The sequence below is a fragment of the Molossus molossus genome, unplaced genomic scaffold, assembly GCF_014108415.1.
Source record: "Molossus molossus isolate mMolMol1 unplaced genomic scaffold, mMolMol1.p scaffold_m16_p_21, whole genome shotgun sequence".
Classification (NCBI taxonomy): Eukaryota; Metazoa; Chordata; class Mammalia; order Chiroptera; family Molossidae; genus Molossus; species Molossus molossus.
Window position 1 is genome coordinate 409687 of NW_023425357.1, and position 15370 is coordinate 425056.

A 15370-nucleotide genomic window follows, 5' to 3' on the forward strand; every position below is an offset into this window, starting at 1 on the left:
GTGCCCTGAATGGGAATCCAACTGGTGACCTCTTGGTGCATGGGGGACGATCAACCAGTGAGCCATGTATGGACTTTTTTTTTTTTGGTAGGTGCCCCTAGTGGGAACCAAACCGGGACTCTCTGGTCCACAGACCCACACTCCAACCACTGAGCCAAAGCGGCCAGGGCTGTATGCACTTTTTTTTTTCTTCTTTAATCCTGAGGACATTTTTCCATTTTTTGTTCAGATAGTGGGAGGGAGAGAGAGGAAGAGAGAGAGAGGAACATCGATGTGAAAGGGACACATCAAGCGGCTGCCACCAACATAACCAACGAGGGCTGGGGACAAACTGCAACCGAGGTACGCGCCCTTAGCGGGAACCGAACCCGGGTCTCTCTGGACCGCAGGCCGAAGCTCTAACCGCTGAGCCAAACTGGCCAGGGCTGTATGCACTTCTTTATGTCACACTGGCTCTCTGGAGTAATATGACATTTACTTCGATAATAGGATTTGGGAGCAACTCAAAGAATAGTTTTATTTATTTATTTTTTTATCCTCACCTGAGGATATTTTTCCATCGAGGACATTTTTCCATTTTTTGTTCAGGTAGAGTGGAAGGGAGAGAGAGGAACAGAGAGAGAGAGAGAGAAACATCGATGTGAAAGGAACACATCGAGTGGCTGCCACCCGCTGCCACCCGCACAACCGACCAGGGCCGGGGACAAACTGCAACCGAGGTACGCGCCCTTAGAGGGAACCGAACCCGGGTCTCTCAGGACCGCAGGCCGACACTCTAACCGCTGAGCCAAACCGGCCAGGGCTCAAAGAATAGCTTTATACTTGGAGGGCGGGTTAACTTGGGAGTATGAAATCAATCCCCATTCTCCTCGTTTAACAGGGAGCAGTCCCCTCCCCCTGGTGAAGACGTCAATTCCTGCTTCCTCTGGGGGCCACTTGGCAAAAGCTCTGGTCCGCAGAGAGGTCACCCTTCCCGGCGGACCCTGGAGTTCGCGAAGTTGCATTACCCAGAAAACAGCGCGATGAGATGAGCCAATGACAGATCAGAATGAGGCACTTCCGTCAGGCCGCGACGGGGCGGGACTTCCGGTGTCCTAGTAGAGAGCATTTGGTGTTTTCCCAGGAGCCGCTGGCTGTTTGGAGGCTCCATCGCGCTCCATCGCGGTCGTGATGCGGGAGCCGAGAAAACACAAGGTCGTTGTCTCCGCCGCTCAGACGCGGGTGTGAGGCCCAGGTGTCCTGCTCAAGGGCCGACACAGGGACCGCCTGTCCGGAGCCCTCCTTGCCCGCCGCTCCCGCCCGATGGCGGCGGCCGCGCTGAGGCGCCCGGCGGAGGTGAGAGCGCGGCCCCCGGCCTCCCGGCCTCCCCGCCTCCCCGCCTCCCCGCCCCGAGCCCTGCAGCGAGCGCCCGGCACATCCTGCAGCCCAGGCGGCTTCCGCACGGAGAGTCCCTCGTGGTTGACACGTGGTGTGACGTGGGTGTGTGAGGGGGACGGTTGAGGCGTCGTTAGCTCAGACATTCAGGGGCTGCCGACCCGACAGCAGGGTTTTTTGTTTTGTTTTTATTTTTGGTTGATCCTCACCCAAGGTTCTATTTTCCATTGATTTCTAGAGTGGAAGGGAGGGAGTAGGTGGTGGAGAGAGAGAAAGAAACATCAATGTTTCCTCTCACATCCACTGGTTGCCTCCCTCAGTGACAGGGCGAGGACCGAACCTGCAACCCAGGTGCGGACTTTGGGTGGGTGTTCCCATGCTCTAACCCCTGAGCCACACAGGCCAGGGCCCCACAGCCCGTCTTTCCTTTCTTTTTTTTATCCTCACCGGAGGACATTTTTCCATTTTTTGTACAGATAGAGTGGGAGGGAAGAGGAAGAGAGAGAGAGAGAAACATTGATGTGAAAGGGACACATCGAGTGGCTGCCACCGCATGACCAACCAGGGCCGGGGACAAACTGCAACCAAAGTATGTGCCCTTAGCGGGAACCGAACCCAGGTCTCTCTGCACCGCAGGCCGACGCTCTAACCGCTGAGCCAAACCAGCCAGGGCTTTCCTTACTTTCTTTAGGAACAAGGTGGAGCGTGGTCTGGCCCTGTGGCTCCGGGATTGAGCGTCCTCTCATGGTCTTAGAGGTCCCAGTTCAATTCCCAGTCAGGGCACATGCCCAGGTTGCAGGCCTCACCCCTAGTTGGGAGGCATGCAGGAGGCAGCTCATTGATGTATCTCTCAACACTCAATGTTTCTGTCTCTCTCTCCCTTCCTTTCTCTCTCTAAAAAAAAAAAAAAAAAAAAATAAATAAAAACATTTAAAAATAAATGGAGTGGGGCCCAAATTCAAGCATGAGAAGTGGGCCGTCTCTTATCAAGTGGTTTGAATCAGAGGACGGCCCTGTTACTGCTTCATCCACTGCTGCTGTTCATGGACCACAAAAGTGGCCGTGGAGGTGGGGAAGGTGATTAAATGTGTACTTTTTTTTAATCCTCACCAGAGGATATGTTTACATACAAGTTTCTATTGATTTTTAGAGAGAGAAAGAAAAAAAACATTGGTTGCTTCCCGAATGCACCCAAACTAGCGATTGAACCCACAACCTGGGCATTTGCCCCAACTGGGTATCAGGTGACCTTTCAGTGCAGGGTACTTTTTGCAACCAACTGAGCCACACCTGCCAGGGCTGGGTGGTGAATATCGAAGCAAGGATTAGAGGCAAGTGGGAAGGACATCTTTGTGTCCTTTCATGCTATGACCTTTGGACCAACCTCACTGTCCTTAGTTAGCAAATTAAAGTCTTGTAGGTAATGATGATCTTTGTCCTTTTCAAAGTACTTTTGTTAGTAATGGCCAGGATGACAATAGAGATAAATATCAAACTGGTGATAGTATGGACCACCAGAAGGTATGGCCTCTGGCCCTACTGATTTCTTTGTTCCTTTGTCTTGTCAATCATTACTTGAGTTACACAATAAAAATAGGTCCAGTAACAGGAGTCTTTTGCACAGAATAGTTGGTTCTACTTTGACCCAATCTTCATATAAATTACCTTGTACCAGTGTCTGTTATGTTCTGTGGAGTTGCCTGTTGGTCTTAAGATAACTATTCCTTGTGGTGGACATTATACCTTTGCTCCACCATTAGACACTCTGGCTTTGGGATCCATCATAGAACTTGGGTTGTCCTGGGTTCTTTTGAAAGTTGTTAAGCACTTTCTGGAGACCAGTCGGACTCATCCATGGGCCAAGTGCATGGGTGAGTCTAGAGCAGCGGTCCTCAACCTGTGGGTCGCGACCCCTTCGGGGATCGAATGACCCTTTCACAGGGGTCACCTAAGACAATCGGAGAACACACATTTCCGATGGCGATTCATAACTAGCAAAATTACACTTAGGAAGTAGCAACAAACATAATTTTATGGTTGGGGTTCACCACAACATGAGGAACTGTATTAAAGGGTAGCAGCATTAGGAAGGTTGAGAACCACTGGTTTAGAGAGATGCCTATGGCATGAAGCCAGGACCATGGCAGAGCTGAGAGAGTAAACCTGGGTTCTGAAGAGGTGAGAGAAGTACAGTCTACAAAATGATGTGCACATACATACATAGGAAATGTGAGCTGAAGTCCCCAGGACTCTGAGACCTTCAGGTGAAACATGAGCCCATGTTTGACTGTCACGGAGGCACAATGTGAGAGACACCAGAGGAATTGCTTGGCAAGAAGTATAGAATCCTATAGGCCAGACCCAGTGCTTAGATGGCATTTGTCGACCTTTTGCTGAGAGTTGAACACAGTGATTAATGAAATGGTGAGGAGAGAATAGGCATTGGTGGTATGAGGGCCTGGTTTCTCCTTTGTGGTGGTGGGAGGACAGCTATGGTGGAGGGTGAGTGGGGAGTAGATGTTTGCGGAGTGGACAGTGGGTTCTCAGAGAGAGAATGGTAGTTTGATCTTTCCCTGTTATTATAGGACAGTGTGACCTTTCGTGATGTTGCTGTGCACTTCTCATGGGAGGAGTGGCGCCTCATCAGTGAGGCTCAGAGACAACTGTACCTGCATGTGATGCTGGAGAACTTTGCACTTATATCCTCTCTGGGTAAGACCCTCACTCTCCACAGTGACCTGGACTAGTCTTTGCATTTCCCCATGTCCCCGTTTCCCCAAAGGGTGCTCTCTCCTCACATGATGACTGTGAGCACTGCTTGCTTCCCCATTTTTCTGGGTAATTACGGCTGGATTGTTTGCACTAAATTTCGTACAGCCCCGCACCTGCTAACTGAGGCCTTATAGGGAAGGATTCAAGGTCCATAGTTTTGCAACAAGGCTAATGGATTCCATCTTGTGCACTGTCTACTGTGGCCCAATCCATGCAGTTTCTAGTGTCTAGGTTTTTTTTTTTTTGAATTAATCAATTATTTATTTTTTGGTACGTGCTCCTAGCGGGAACCAAACCCGGGACTCTCTGGTCCTCAGGCCGATGCTCCAACTGCCTAGCCAAACCGGCCAGGGCTAGTGTCTAGGTTTTGATCCCTTTCCCTAGCTGACATTTCTTTGTGCCTGCCTATGGCAGCATGCAGTTTTGGTCATGGTCATTACTTAACTGAATGATGGGCTACTTTTCAAGAGTATCCTCTAAATTATTTTTTTGTAGTGTTTAGATTTCTACTACTCCCTGCCCCCCCCCCAATTTATTGAAGTACAGTTGACAAAATTATATATACTTTCAGTGTATTGTATGATTGTTAGATATATGTATACATTATGAAATTCCACGATAAAGTTAATTACTGCACTTAACATCTGGCATAATGACTTTTTTTTTTCTTTTTAGAGTGGAAGAGAGACATGTGGATTGGTTGCCTCCTACAGGAGATCCAACCTGCAACCTGCCCTTGACCTGGAATTAAACCCTCAACCCTTCTTTGTGGGCCCATGCTCTAACCTCTGAGCCACACTGGCCATGGCTGTTGCCTATTCTTTTGATGTTAATGTTCAAAAACATCATTGCCAAGAACAAGTTAAAGGAACATATTCTCTGTGTTCTTTTAAGAGTTTTATGGTTTCAGGTCTTTAATCTGTTTGGAGTTTATATTCATGAGTGCTAAAAGATGGGAGTTCAGTTTTTGTTTTTTGCACGTTGGTTTAGGTTTCCCAACACTGTTAATGTGAAGACTATACATTACCTATGATGTGTTCTTGTCAAAAATCAGATGACTTCATATACATGGGTTTACTTCTGTGTTTTTTTTCTTTTCCATTGGTCTCTCTGTCCTTATACCAGTACTGTGCTGTTTTGATTAGTATAGCTTTGTAATCGTTTGAAATCAGGAGTGTGATTCCTCCAGCTTTAATCTTCTTTCTCAAGATTGCTTTTGCTATTCAAGCCACTTTGTGATTCCATATGGGTTTTAGGTATGTTTTACTATTTCTGTGAAAAAAAGCATTGAAATTTTAATGGAATCGCCTACAAACGGCACAATACTTTGGGTATTATACCCATTTTAACAATATTAATTCCCTTGTTCCCTGAGTACGGGATATCTTTCCATTCATTTTGGTCGTCAGTTGACTTCATCAGTGTTTGAAAGTTTTCATAGTATATGCCCTGGCCGGTTTGGCTCAGCGGTTAGAGCGTCGGCCTGCGGTCTGGAGAGACCCGGGTTCGGTTCCCGCTAAGGGCACATATATCGGTTGCAGTTTGTCCCCGGCCCTGGTTGGTTGTGCGGGTGGCGACCACTCGATGTGTCCCTTTCACGTCGATGTTTCTCTCTCTCTGTTCCTCTCTCTCCCTTCTACTCTACCTGAACAAAGAATGGAAAAATGTCCTCGGGTGAGGATGATAAAAAAAAAAAAAAAAAAAGAAAGTTTTCATAGTATAAATCTTTCAGCTTCTTGGTTAATTTCTTTTTTTATTCTCACCCGAGGGTATTTTTCCATTTATCTTTTTTTTAAAACTTATCTTTATTGTGTAATGTATTACAGATATTCCTTTTTTCCCCTATTGACCCCCTCCTCCCCACTCCCGCCCCCTTCCTGCCTTTCCCTCCACTGTTGTCTGTGCATATATACATATGCATATATACAGATAAGTTCTTTGGTTTATTTCTTCCCACCCCCCTTCCCTTTGAAGTTTGTCAGTCTAACAATCAATTTGTACTTCTTAATCCTTTCACTTTTTTCACCCTTTCCCCTAACCCCCCTCCTATCTGGCAACCAACAGAATGCCCTCTGTATTTTTGAGCATGTTTCTGTTCTGCTTGTTCATTTTGTTTCTGGATTCAATTGTCGATAGATATGTATTCATTGCCATTTTGTTTGTTTATATTTTTTATCTTTTTCTTCAAGAAGACCCTTCAACATTTCATATGATAATGGTTTGGTGTTCCTGGCTGGTTTGGCTCAGCGGTTAGAGCATCGGCCTGTGGTCCAGAGAGACCCGGGTTCGGTTCCCGCTAAGGGCGCGTACCTTGGTTGCAGTTTGTCCCCGGCCCTGGTTGGTTGTGCGAGTGGCAGCCACCTGATGTGTCCCTTTTATGTCGATGTTTCTCTCTCTCTCTCTCTCTCTTCCTCCCACTCTACCTGAACAAAAAATGGAAGGATGTCCTCAGGTGAGGAAAAAAAAAAAATGGTTTGGTGGTGATGAACTCCTTTAGCTTTTTCTTGTCTGGGAGACTTTATATGGCCATCAATTGTAAATGACAGCTTTGCAGGATAGAATGATTTTGTTCTCTCTCTTCTTCTGGCACCCCCAAGATGCAAATGTTGCTTGAAGTTGTCCCAGAGGCTCCTTACACTAATCTCATTATTTTGGATTCTTTTTTCTTTTTGTTGTTCTGATTGGGTATTTTTTGCTTCCTTATATTCCAAATTGGTAATTTGCTTCTTGGCTTTACCTACTCTACTATTAAATCTATAAATTATTCTTTATTTCAGTTAGTGCCTCCTCATTTCTGACTGTGCATCCTTCATTTCTGACTGGTCCTTTTTTATGCTCTTGAGGCCCTCAGCTAAGTTCATTTAAGTTCTCACTGAGTTCATTGAGCATCCTTATAAGCAGTGTTTTGAATTCTGCATCTATTAGGTTGGTTATCTTCATTTCGCTTAGTTCTTTTCCTGGAGTTCTGTTCTGTTATTTCATTTGGGACCTGTTTCTTTGTCTCCTCATTTTGGCTGCCTCCCTGTGTTTGTTTCTATGTATTAGGTAGAGTTCCTATGTCTCCTGTGCTTCCTTGGGTAGCCTGTTATAGTAGGTGTTCTATAGGGTCCAGTTGCACAGCCTCTTTGATCTCCCAGCTGGGACCTTGAGGTGCACCTCTCATGTGAACCTGCACCCTTCTATTGTAAGTGAGTCTTGATTGCTGTTGGCAACGAGAGGGTTTTACTCAGGCTGATCATCTGCAGAACTGGCTGTGCCCACTATCCACCGACCTCTGACCACCTTGGATGATCACCTGTGCAGGGACCCACCACACAGAGCAAGACTTATTTCAGCAGGGCTCTGGTACCCACTGAGTCTTCCTTGAGTGTGTCACTTGTGGAGGTGGTTGGGTGGTGGTGCTTCACAGTGTTCTGAAGCTGTCCACTGGGTGTGCTGGCTCGGGGGCCAGGTCAGCCACTGCCTGTGTTCTTCCTGGGGCCACCAGGGATAAGCTACAAAGTGATCTGAAGATGGCTACTGAGATTGAAGGTGCCCAGGAAAAGCCAAATTGTGACCCAAGTCTGGCTACTTCTAGTGCTGGGCCTGGGGCCACTAAATGAGCGGTATGGGGCTCGCTGAGACCAGATGCTGCTTGTTTGAAAGAATTTAGGAAAACCTGAAGCAGGATTTACGACAGGCCAATCCTATGATAAAGCAACTGGCAACAACTTGGGTGGGCCTGAAAGTTGGGTGGGGCGGGGCCTCAGGGAATCACCAGGGCGGGGCAACCAGTGTGAGCCAGGTTGCTGGAGTCCCAGATATGGTGGCTGTCTGCCACCAAAGGAACAAAGGCCTCTGAAAGCACGTCTGTCCCGGAGAAAGCCCCCCTCTAGAACACCGCTCCAGTGCCAAACAGCTCAGTTCTTCCCTGTGTCTGGCCCCCCTCGAGCTGCCTCCCCTCCAGTCTTAGAGGGAGTGAGTCCGATAAGTCTGTGCGTGAGCCCTTTAGGAGGAGCTGCCTGGGGCTGCAGCTGCCTCAGCCTCAATTCCCGCTGGTTTTTCCAAAGTTTCTTTATGGATATCCTGGGTGATTTGCCCATTGTTAAGAAGGGAATATTGACATCTATTGTTGTGTTACTGTCTATTTCTGCCTTGTACAAACTGCCATTCTTCCTTGCATCACACCGTATTTTTGTGTCCTCACTTGTTGAGGTTTCCACTGTTCTTCAATCTTGTGGGTCCAGTAGTACACAGCAGTCACTTCAACTAGATCTAAATTCCCGTCTTGAAAAGCGTTTTACAGACTCATTTCTAGATGTAACAGATGGACATTTGTGATGGGACTGCTCCTCCCTATAATGTCGGCATGTACGTCACCAGCATTTCTTTGCGTTCAGGTTGCTGCTGTGGAACAGAGGATGTGAAAGCACCCACTGAACAGAGCATTTCTGTAAGTGTGTCACCTACAGGGAGTTCTAAGGGAGCTTCATCTTTGCAGAAGACCCACCCCTGTGAGAGTTGTCGGCCAATCTTGAGAGACATTTTCCTCTTGGTTGAGCAGCAGGGAACACAACACAGCCAGAAACTGCTGAGGTGTGGGGCATGTGCAAAGCCATTTTATTTCAGTGTAAAGTGTGACCAACAACAGGAGCAGCCCATGAGAGAGAAACCCTTCAGAAGTACTGTGCACACAGCCTCACGTGTGAAGAGCTGCGGAAACCACCAGTCAGGGAACCCCTTTACCTGTGGGGAGGTTGAGAAGGACTTCCTGGCTAGCCTGGGACATAAGCAGCAACAGGCCACTCAAATTAGGGAGGAGTCAAACAAAATCACCCAGTTTACAACTTCACAAAGCAGGAAATGTGATTATACTTGGGAAGAATGCAAGAAAGCTTTCAGCTCCATATTCACACTTGTTCAGGACCAGCGTGTTCACACTGAAAGACAGTGTTTTATGTGCCTTGAATGTGGGGAAGCATTCAAGTATACATCTTTATTCGTTGCCCACCTGAATGTCCACACTCAAGAAAGGCTTCATGTGTGTTGTGAATGTGGAAAATCCTTTAGGAGAAGCTCAACTCTCAGTGAATATCAGGGAATTCCAACTTGGGAAAAACAGCCCAGGTGCAGCAAATGTGGGAAATTTTTAAGCCACAGATCAGCTTTAATTTATTCCCAGAGAGGGCTCGATGGAAACAAGTTTGTGTGCCATAAATGTGTGAAATCTTTGAGTCATAGTTCAGTGTGCATTCAACCTGGACAAAGGCCTTACAGGTGTAGTGACTGTATAAAATCTTTTACCTCCAACTCTGCCCTTAGTTATCATCAGAGATCTCACAAAGGTGAAAAGCCTTATGAATGCAGTGAATGTGGGAAATCTTTTACCAGGATTTACAACTTTCATTGTCATCAGAGATCTCACAGAGAAAAACCTTATGAATGCAGTGAATGTGGGAAATCTTTTACCAGGATTTACAACTTTCATAGTCATCAAAGATCTCACAGAGAAAAGCCTTATGAATGCAGTGAATGTGGGAAATCTTTTACCAGGATTTACAGCTTTCATTGTCATCAGAGAGTTCACACTGGAGAAAGGCCTTATGAGTGTTATGAATGTGGGAAATTCTTTAAGCAATCATCTCACCTCTCAAGACACCAGAGAATTCATAATAGAAAGCATCCTTAGAATGTAGCAAATATGGGAAATCTTTTTGTTTTAGTTCTGGTGATCGTTACCACTAGAGAATTCACAGGAGAAAGGTCTAACGAGTGCAGCAAATGTGAGAAACCTAGGGAAAATATGCGTTCAATACATTGGAGAGTTCATAGTAGAAAAAGCCACAGATATGCAGGAAATGTGCAATGTCATTGTTTTGTGTAAGGACACTGGTGATAACTGGGATCATTTTGTCTGAATTCTCATACATGTACACATGCACAGTGGAGAGAATCCCCAGAAGCTTCAGTTTGGGGGAAGGCGGGGCTATGTTGCATTTTCTAACCTGCTCAGGGTTCTTGCCAGATTTATTCACTGCCATTTTCTGTGGTCAAAGTCATTGGACTTCTACCACCTGCCTGTTCCATATCAGTCATTATCCCAGTGTGCTCAGGGAACTCTGTTTTCCCCTGTACTGGAGCAAATTTGGAGTAACCCAAACTCTTGGTAGGGGATGGGTCAGTGTTTTTTCATCCTTGACTACCTTGGACATGGACTTGGGCTGATGTTGGCCCAGAGAATATCATATGAGTTTGGCTGGCCTCTTTCCCCAAGCAATACCATTTTCAGGGTCATGTTTCACATGATCCTTGTTATAAGATTTTCTAGCTTCCAGGTCAGAAACTCTAACTGCCTGTTACATATTGCTTTGCTTTGTATAAAAATGAAGGGCTCTTCCTATTTAATTATGGGTGTTTTGTTACTGTGTGGCCTAGTTTGTAAACTGATAATGGGTTCTACAAGCATGTCCCTTCACAAGCACAGTATTTTGGCAAAAAAAGCTAGCCAGTTTGGCTCAGCAGTTAGCGTGTCGGACTGTGGACCAATGAGTCACAGGTTGATTCTGGTCAAGGGCACATACCTGGGTTGTGGTTCCTCCCCGGCCCGGGTCGGGGTCGTGTGGGAGGCAACCAATTGATGTGTCCCTCTCACATCGATGTTTCTCTCCCTTCTCTATCTAAAGATAAATGGAAAAATATCTTTGGGTGAGAATTAAAAAAAACAAACTGGCCACTTTGACCACATTTGTATTGCTGCCCTTTCTAAATGTTCATCTGTAACGTCTGTGACAGTGACCAGCAGGATCTGTTTGCACACTAATTTTAAAACCTTAAGGTATATTTATTTGTCTTGTGGGTCTTAAATCATGGTCAGAGAAAGTAAAAGGTTTTGTGGATTCCTGTAGCCTCTTAGTGATGTTCACCTCAAAGGCATTACTTCACAGGGTAGATAGAAAGAAGAAAGGGGGATTTGTAATCTGGAGATGGAATTCTGACCCAGGCAACATCCTGTTGATTTATATTCTTTGTCCTGTTGATTGGCTGACACTGAAGGAAAACTGATTTTCCCAGAGGACATGAAGACAGAGATGGTGGAATCAATATAGGTTTACCAAATCTGTTTTCCAAAAATAAGTAGGACGTGCAAAATTTTTTTTATCTTGAGCCAATTTTTAAAATTTTATTAAGGGCCCTGGCCGGTTTGGCTCAGCGGTTAGAGCATTGGCCTGCGGTCCAGAGAGACCCGGGTTCGGTTCCCGCTAAGGGCACGTACCTTGGTTGCAGTTTGTCCCTGGCCCTGGTTGGTCATGCAGGTGGCAGCCACTCGATATGTACCTTCCACGTCGATGTTTCTCTCTCTCTGTCTTCCTCTCTCTCCTTCCCACTCTATCTGAACAAAAAAATGGGAAAGTATCCTCGGGTGAGGATAAAAAAAAATTTTTTTTATCTTGAGCCAATTTTTAAATTTTTATTAAGGTATAACTTACATATATATATATATATATATATTTTAAACTTTTGAGCCCAGCCAGTGTGTCTCAGTGGTTGAGCGTCAACCTATGGAAGAAGAGGGCTTCAATTTGATTCCCAGTCAGGGCACATGCCCAGGTTGTGGGCCCAATCCCCAGTGGGGGGCATGCAGAAGTCAGCCAGTCAATGTTCTCTCATCAATATTTTTATCTCTCCCTCTCCTCTCTCAAATCAATAAAGAAAAAGAAAATAATTTTTTAAAAACCTGTTGATAGCCCTGGCCGGTTTGGCTCAGCGGTTAGAGCGTCGGCCTGCGGTCCAGAGAGACCTGGGTTCGGTTCCCGCTAAGGGCACGTACCTCGGTTGCAGTTTGTCCCCGGCCCTGGTCGGTCGTGCGGGTGGCAGCCACTCGATGTGTCCCTTTCACGTCGATGTTTCTCTCTCTCTCTCTGTTCCTCTCTCTGCCTCCCACTCTACCTGAACAAAAAAAAAAAAAAAAAAATGGAAAAATGTCCTCGGGTGAGGATAAAAAACAAAACAAAAAAAAAAAAAACCTGTTGATAAATTTATCATAGATGTGAACTTCCAAAACTGTCACCGTAGTCCTGATGACTGTAACTGTCACATTATGTCTACCTAATTTTCTATTATAATCTTGCCCTTACCACCTCTCCAGGTGAACATTAATTTACTTTCCCTTACTACACCTTGCTTTGCATTTTCTTGAAAAATTTTTTTTAATCTTTTTTTTTCTTTTTTTTTTTTTAATCCTCACCCGACGACATTCTTTACTCAGATACAGTGGGAGGGAGAGAGGGAAGGAAACATCCACGTGAAAGGGACACATCAAGTGGTCGCCACCCACACAACCCAACCAGGGCCGGGACAGACTGCAACCGAGCTTCGTGCCCTTTGCGGAAACCGAGCCCTGGTCTCTCCAGACCGCGGGCTGATGCTCTAACTGCTGAACCAAACAGCCCAGGACATTTTCTTGAATTTTTTGGAATTCTGATTTCCTTGATGTTTCACAATTGCCTAATTGAGATTCATCATTGGTATTATAAAGTAGCTCAATTATCCCCCTGAATAATATTATTTTACATATATATATATATACACACACATATTTTTTTTTGCCTTTATTGATTTTTAGAGAGAGAGGAGGGAGAAGGAGAAAGAGATAGAAACATCCATGAGCGAGAACATCTGTTGACTGCCTCCTGCACGCCCCCCACTGGGGATTGGGCCCACAACCTGGGCATGTGCCCTGACCGGGAATCAAACCAGTGACCTCTTAGCGCATGGTTCGACACTCAACCACTGAGCCACATCAGCCGGGATATATATATATATATATATATATATTTTTTAATCCTCACCTGAGGATATTTTTCTATTTATCTTCAGATAGAATAGGAGAGAGAGAAAGGGTGAGAGGGACACCAACTGGTTGCCTCTGGCATGATCCTGACCAGGGCTGGGGATGAACTGCAACCAAGGTACGTACCCTTGTTCGGACTTGAACCCGCAATTCATTGGTCCGTGGGCCGACACTCTACCACTGAACCAAACTGGCCAGGGCAATATTTTTATTTTTTTATATATACCATTTTTTAGTTTATCCATTAATCTTTTATGGGTGTTTAGGTTACTTCTAAGTTTTGAATACTAACAATAAAGGTATTACAAACATTTGTCTCAGTTCCTTTTATGGTTGTATATTTGTTTTATTTTTTTTTGGCAAAAACTTAAGAGAGTCACAAGGTAGATGAATGTTTAAGTCTTGAAGAAACTACCAAACTCTGGTTTAAAATGAATGTTCCATTTTGCATTCCCACCTGTAGTGTATGAGACTTCCAGTTCATCCATATCCCCGCCATCACTTGATACATTGCCTTTTTTAAATATTTTTTTATCTTCCCCTGAGGACATTTTTCATTTATCTTCAGATAGAGCGGAAGGGAGAGAGAGAGAAAGATAGAGATACATCAACTGGTTGCCACCCACAGGACTCCAACAGGGGACAAACTGCAACCGAGGTACGTGCCCTTAGTGGGAACCGAACCTGGGACTCTCCAGTCTGCGGGCTGACACTCTAACCGCTGAGCTGAACCGGCCAGGACTGGATATAATTCTAACTACTTTGGATAAATACCAAGGAGCTCAATGCTAGATCTTACAAGACTGGTTAATTTTGTAAGTTGTCGAACTATACTCCAAATTGGCTGTAACATTATGCATTCCCATCAACAATGAGAGTTTCTGTTGCTCTATATTTTCAGCAGGATTTGGTCTTACTAGAGTTCTGGATTTTGACCATATCTAATAGATATGTGGTGATACCTAGTTTTATTTCGAAATTTTTAGTAACAAATGATGTTGAGCATCTTTTTTTTTTCTTTATTGATTTTAGAGAGAGAGGAAGGGAGAAGGAGAGAGAGATAGAAACAGCAATGAGAGAGAACATCGACTGGTCGCCTCCTGCATGCCCCACTAGGGATTTGGCCCACAACCCGGGCATGTGCCTTGACCGTGAATTGAACCAGCAATCTCGGTGCATGGGTGGGTGCTCAACCACTGAACCACACCGGCCGGGCTAGCCTGCACATTTCTAAGTCTGATATTCCCTAAACTCTAATCCCAAATACTCATTTATTACTTGGTTTGTTGTTGTTTTTTTATCCTCACCCGAGGTCATTTTTTCGTTTTTTGTTCAGATAGAGTGGGAGGGAGAGAGAGACAGAAACATCGACATGAAAGGGACACATCGAATGGTTGCCACCCGCATGACCCAATCAGGGCTGGGGACAAACTGCAACCAAGGTACATGCCCTTAGCGGGAACCGAATCCGGGTCTCTCTGGACCGCAGGCCGACGCTCTAACCTCTTAGCAAACCGGCCAGGGCCTCATTTATTGTTATTTGATAACTTACTCTTAATGGAAACATTATTATGTATTTTAAGTAAGTGATGCTATGATAAGTTCGTATTTGAACTGTCTGGGCACATAAATTTTACATATTTTAAAATGTTGTTAACCTAAATGTGGCTATTAAAACTGTGTGTGTGTGTGTGTGTGTGTGTGTGCAATAAACATATTTAAAGATGCTTAATCCTGGCCGGTGTGGGCTAGTAACCATAAATATATACTAACAAATAAAATATTTCTAGGAGGAAACAATAATTGATAACAACTATATTATAGAGAATGGGGAGTGGAATATGAAAATGAAGAAATAGCATTTATTGCATGTATAGCACATAAATCTACCCCAAATTTTCTAAATAAAAAGAATAGGTTTGCCCTGGCCGGTTTGGCTCAGCGGTTAGAGCATCGGCCCATGGACCAGAGAGTCCCTGGTTCGGTTCCTGCTAAGGGCAAGTACCTGGGTTGCAGTTTGTCCTTGGCCCCCTTTGGAGTCTTGTGGGTGGCAGCCATTCGATGTGTCTCTCATTGATGTTTCTCTCTTCCTCCCTCTCCCCCTCCTGCTCTATCTGAAGATAAATGCGGGAAAAAAAAGAATAGGTTTTGTATTACATACTGAAAAAATTAAAAGCACATCCTCTTCCCGCCTGCCCTCTCTTCCTCACCATTTTTCAGCATTCCTCATGGTACTGTGTGGCCCATGCTCCTGTCAGTGTGAACACAGTCTTTAGGCTGTTAGAGCTCTGGGAACTACATTACCCAGAAAACCATGCGCAAGAAGCCGAGGTGATGAGCCAATGGTGTGTCGGGATGAGGTATTTTCGCGCTTGCGCATCCCGTCGAGGCGGG

General features: G+C 45.2%; 1 protein-coding gene across 1 annotated transcript; it reads left to right on the forward strand.

Annotated features, from left to right (window-relative positions):
• Positions 1-1302: 1302 nt before the first annotated feature.
• LOC118638775 (zinc finger protein 211-like) lies at positions 1303-9814 on the forward strand. Its single transcript, XM_036274899.1, has 3 exons — positions 1303-1335; positions 3960-4086; positions 8526-9814. Exons 1-3 carry the CDS (start codon positions 1303-1305, stop codon positions 9812-9814), a joined length of 1449 nt encoding a protein of 482 aa, XP_036130792.1.
• The last annotated feature ends 5556 nt before the right edge of the window (positions 9815-15370 follow it).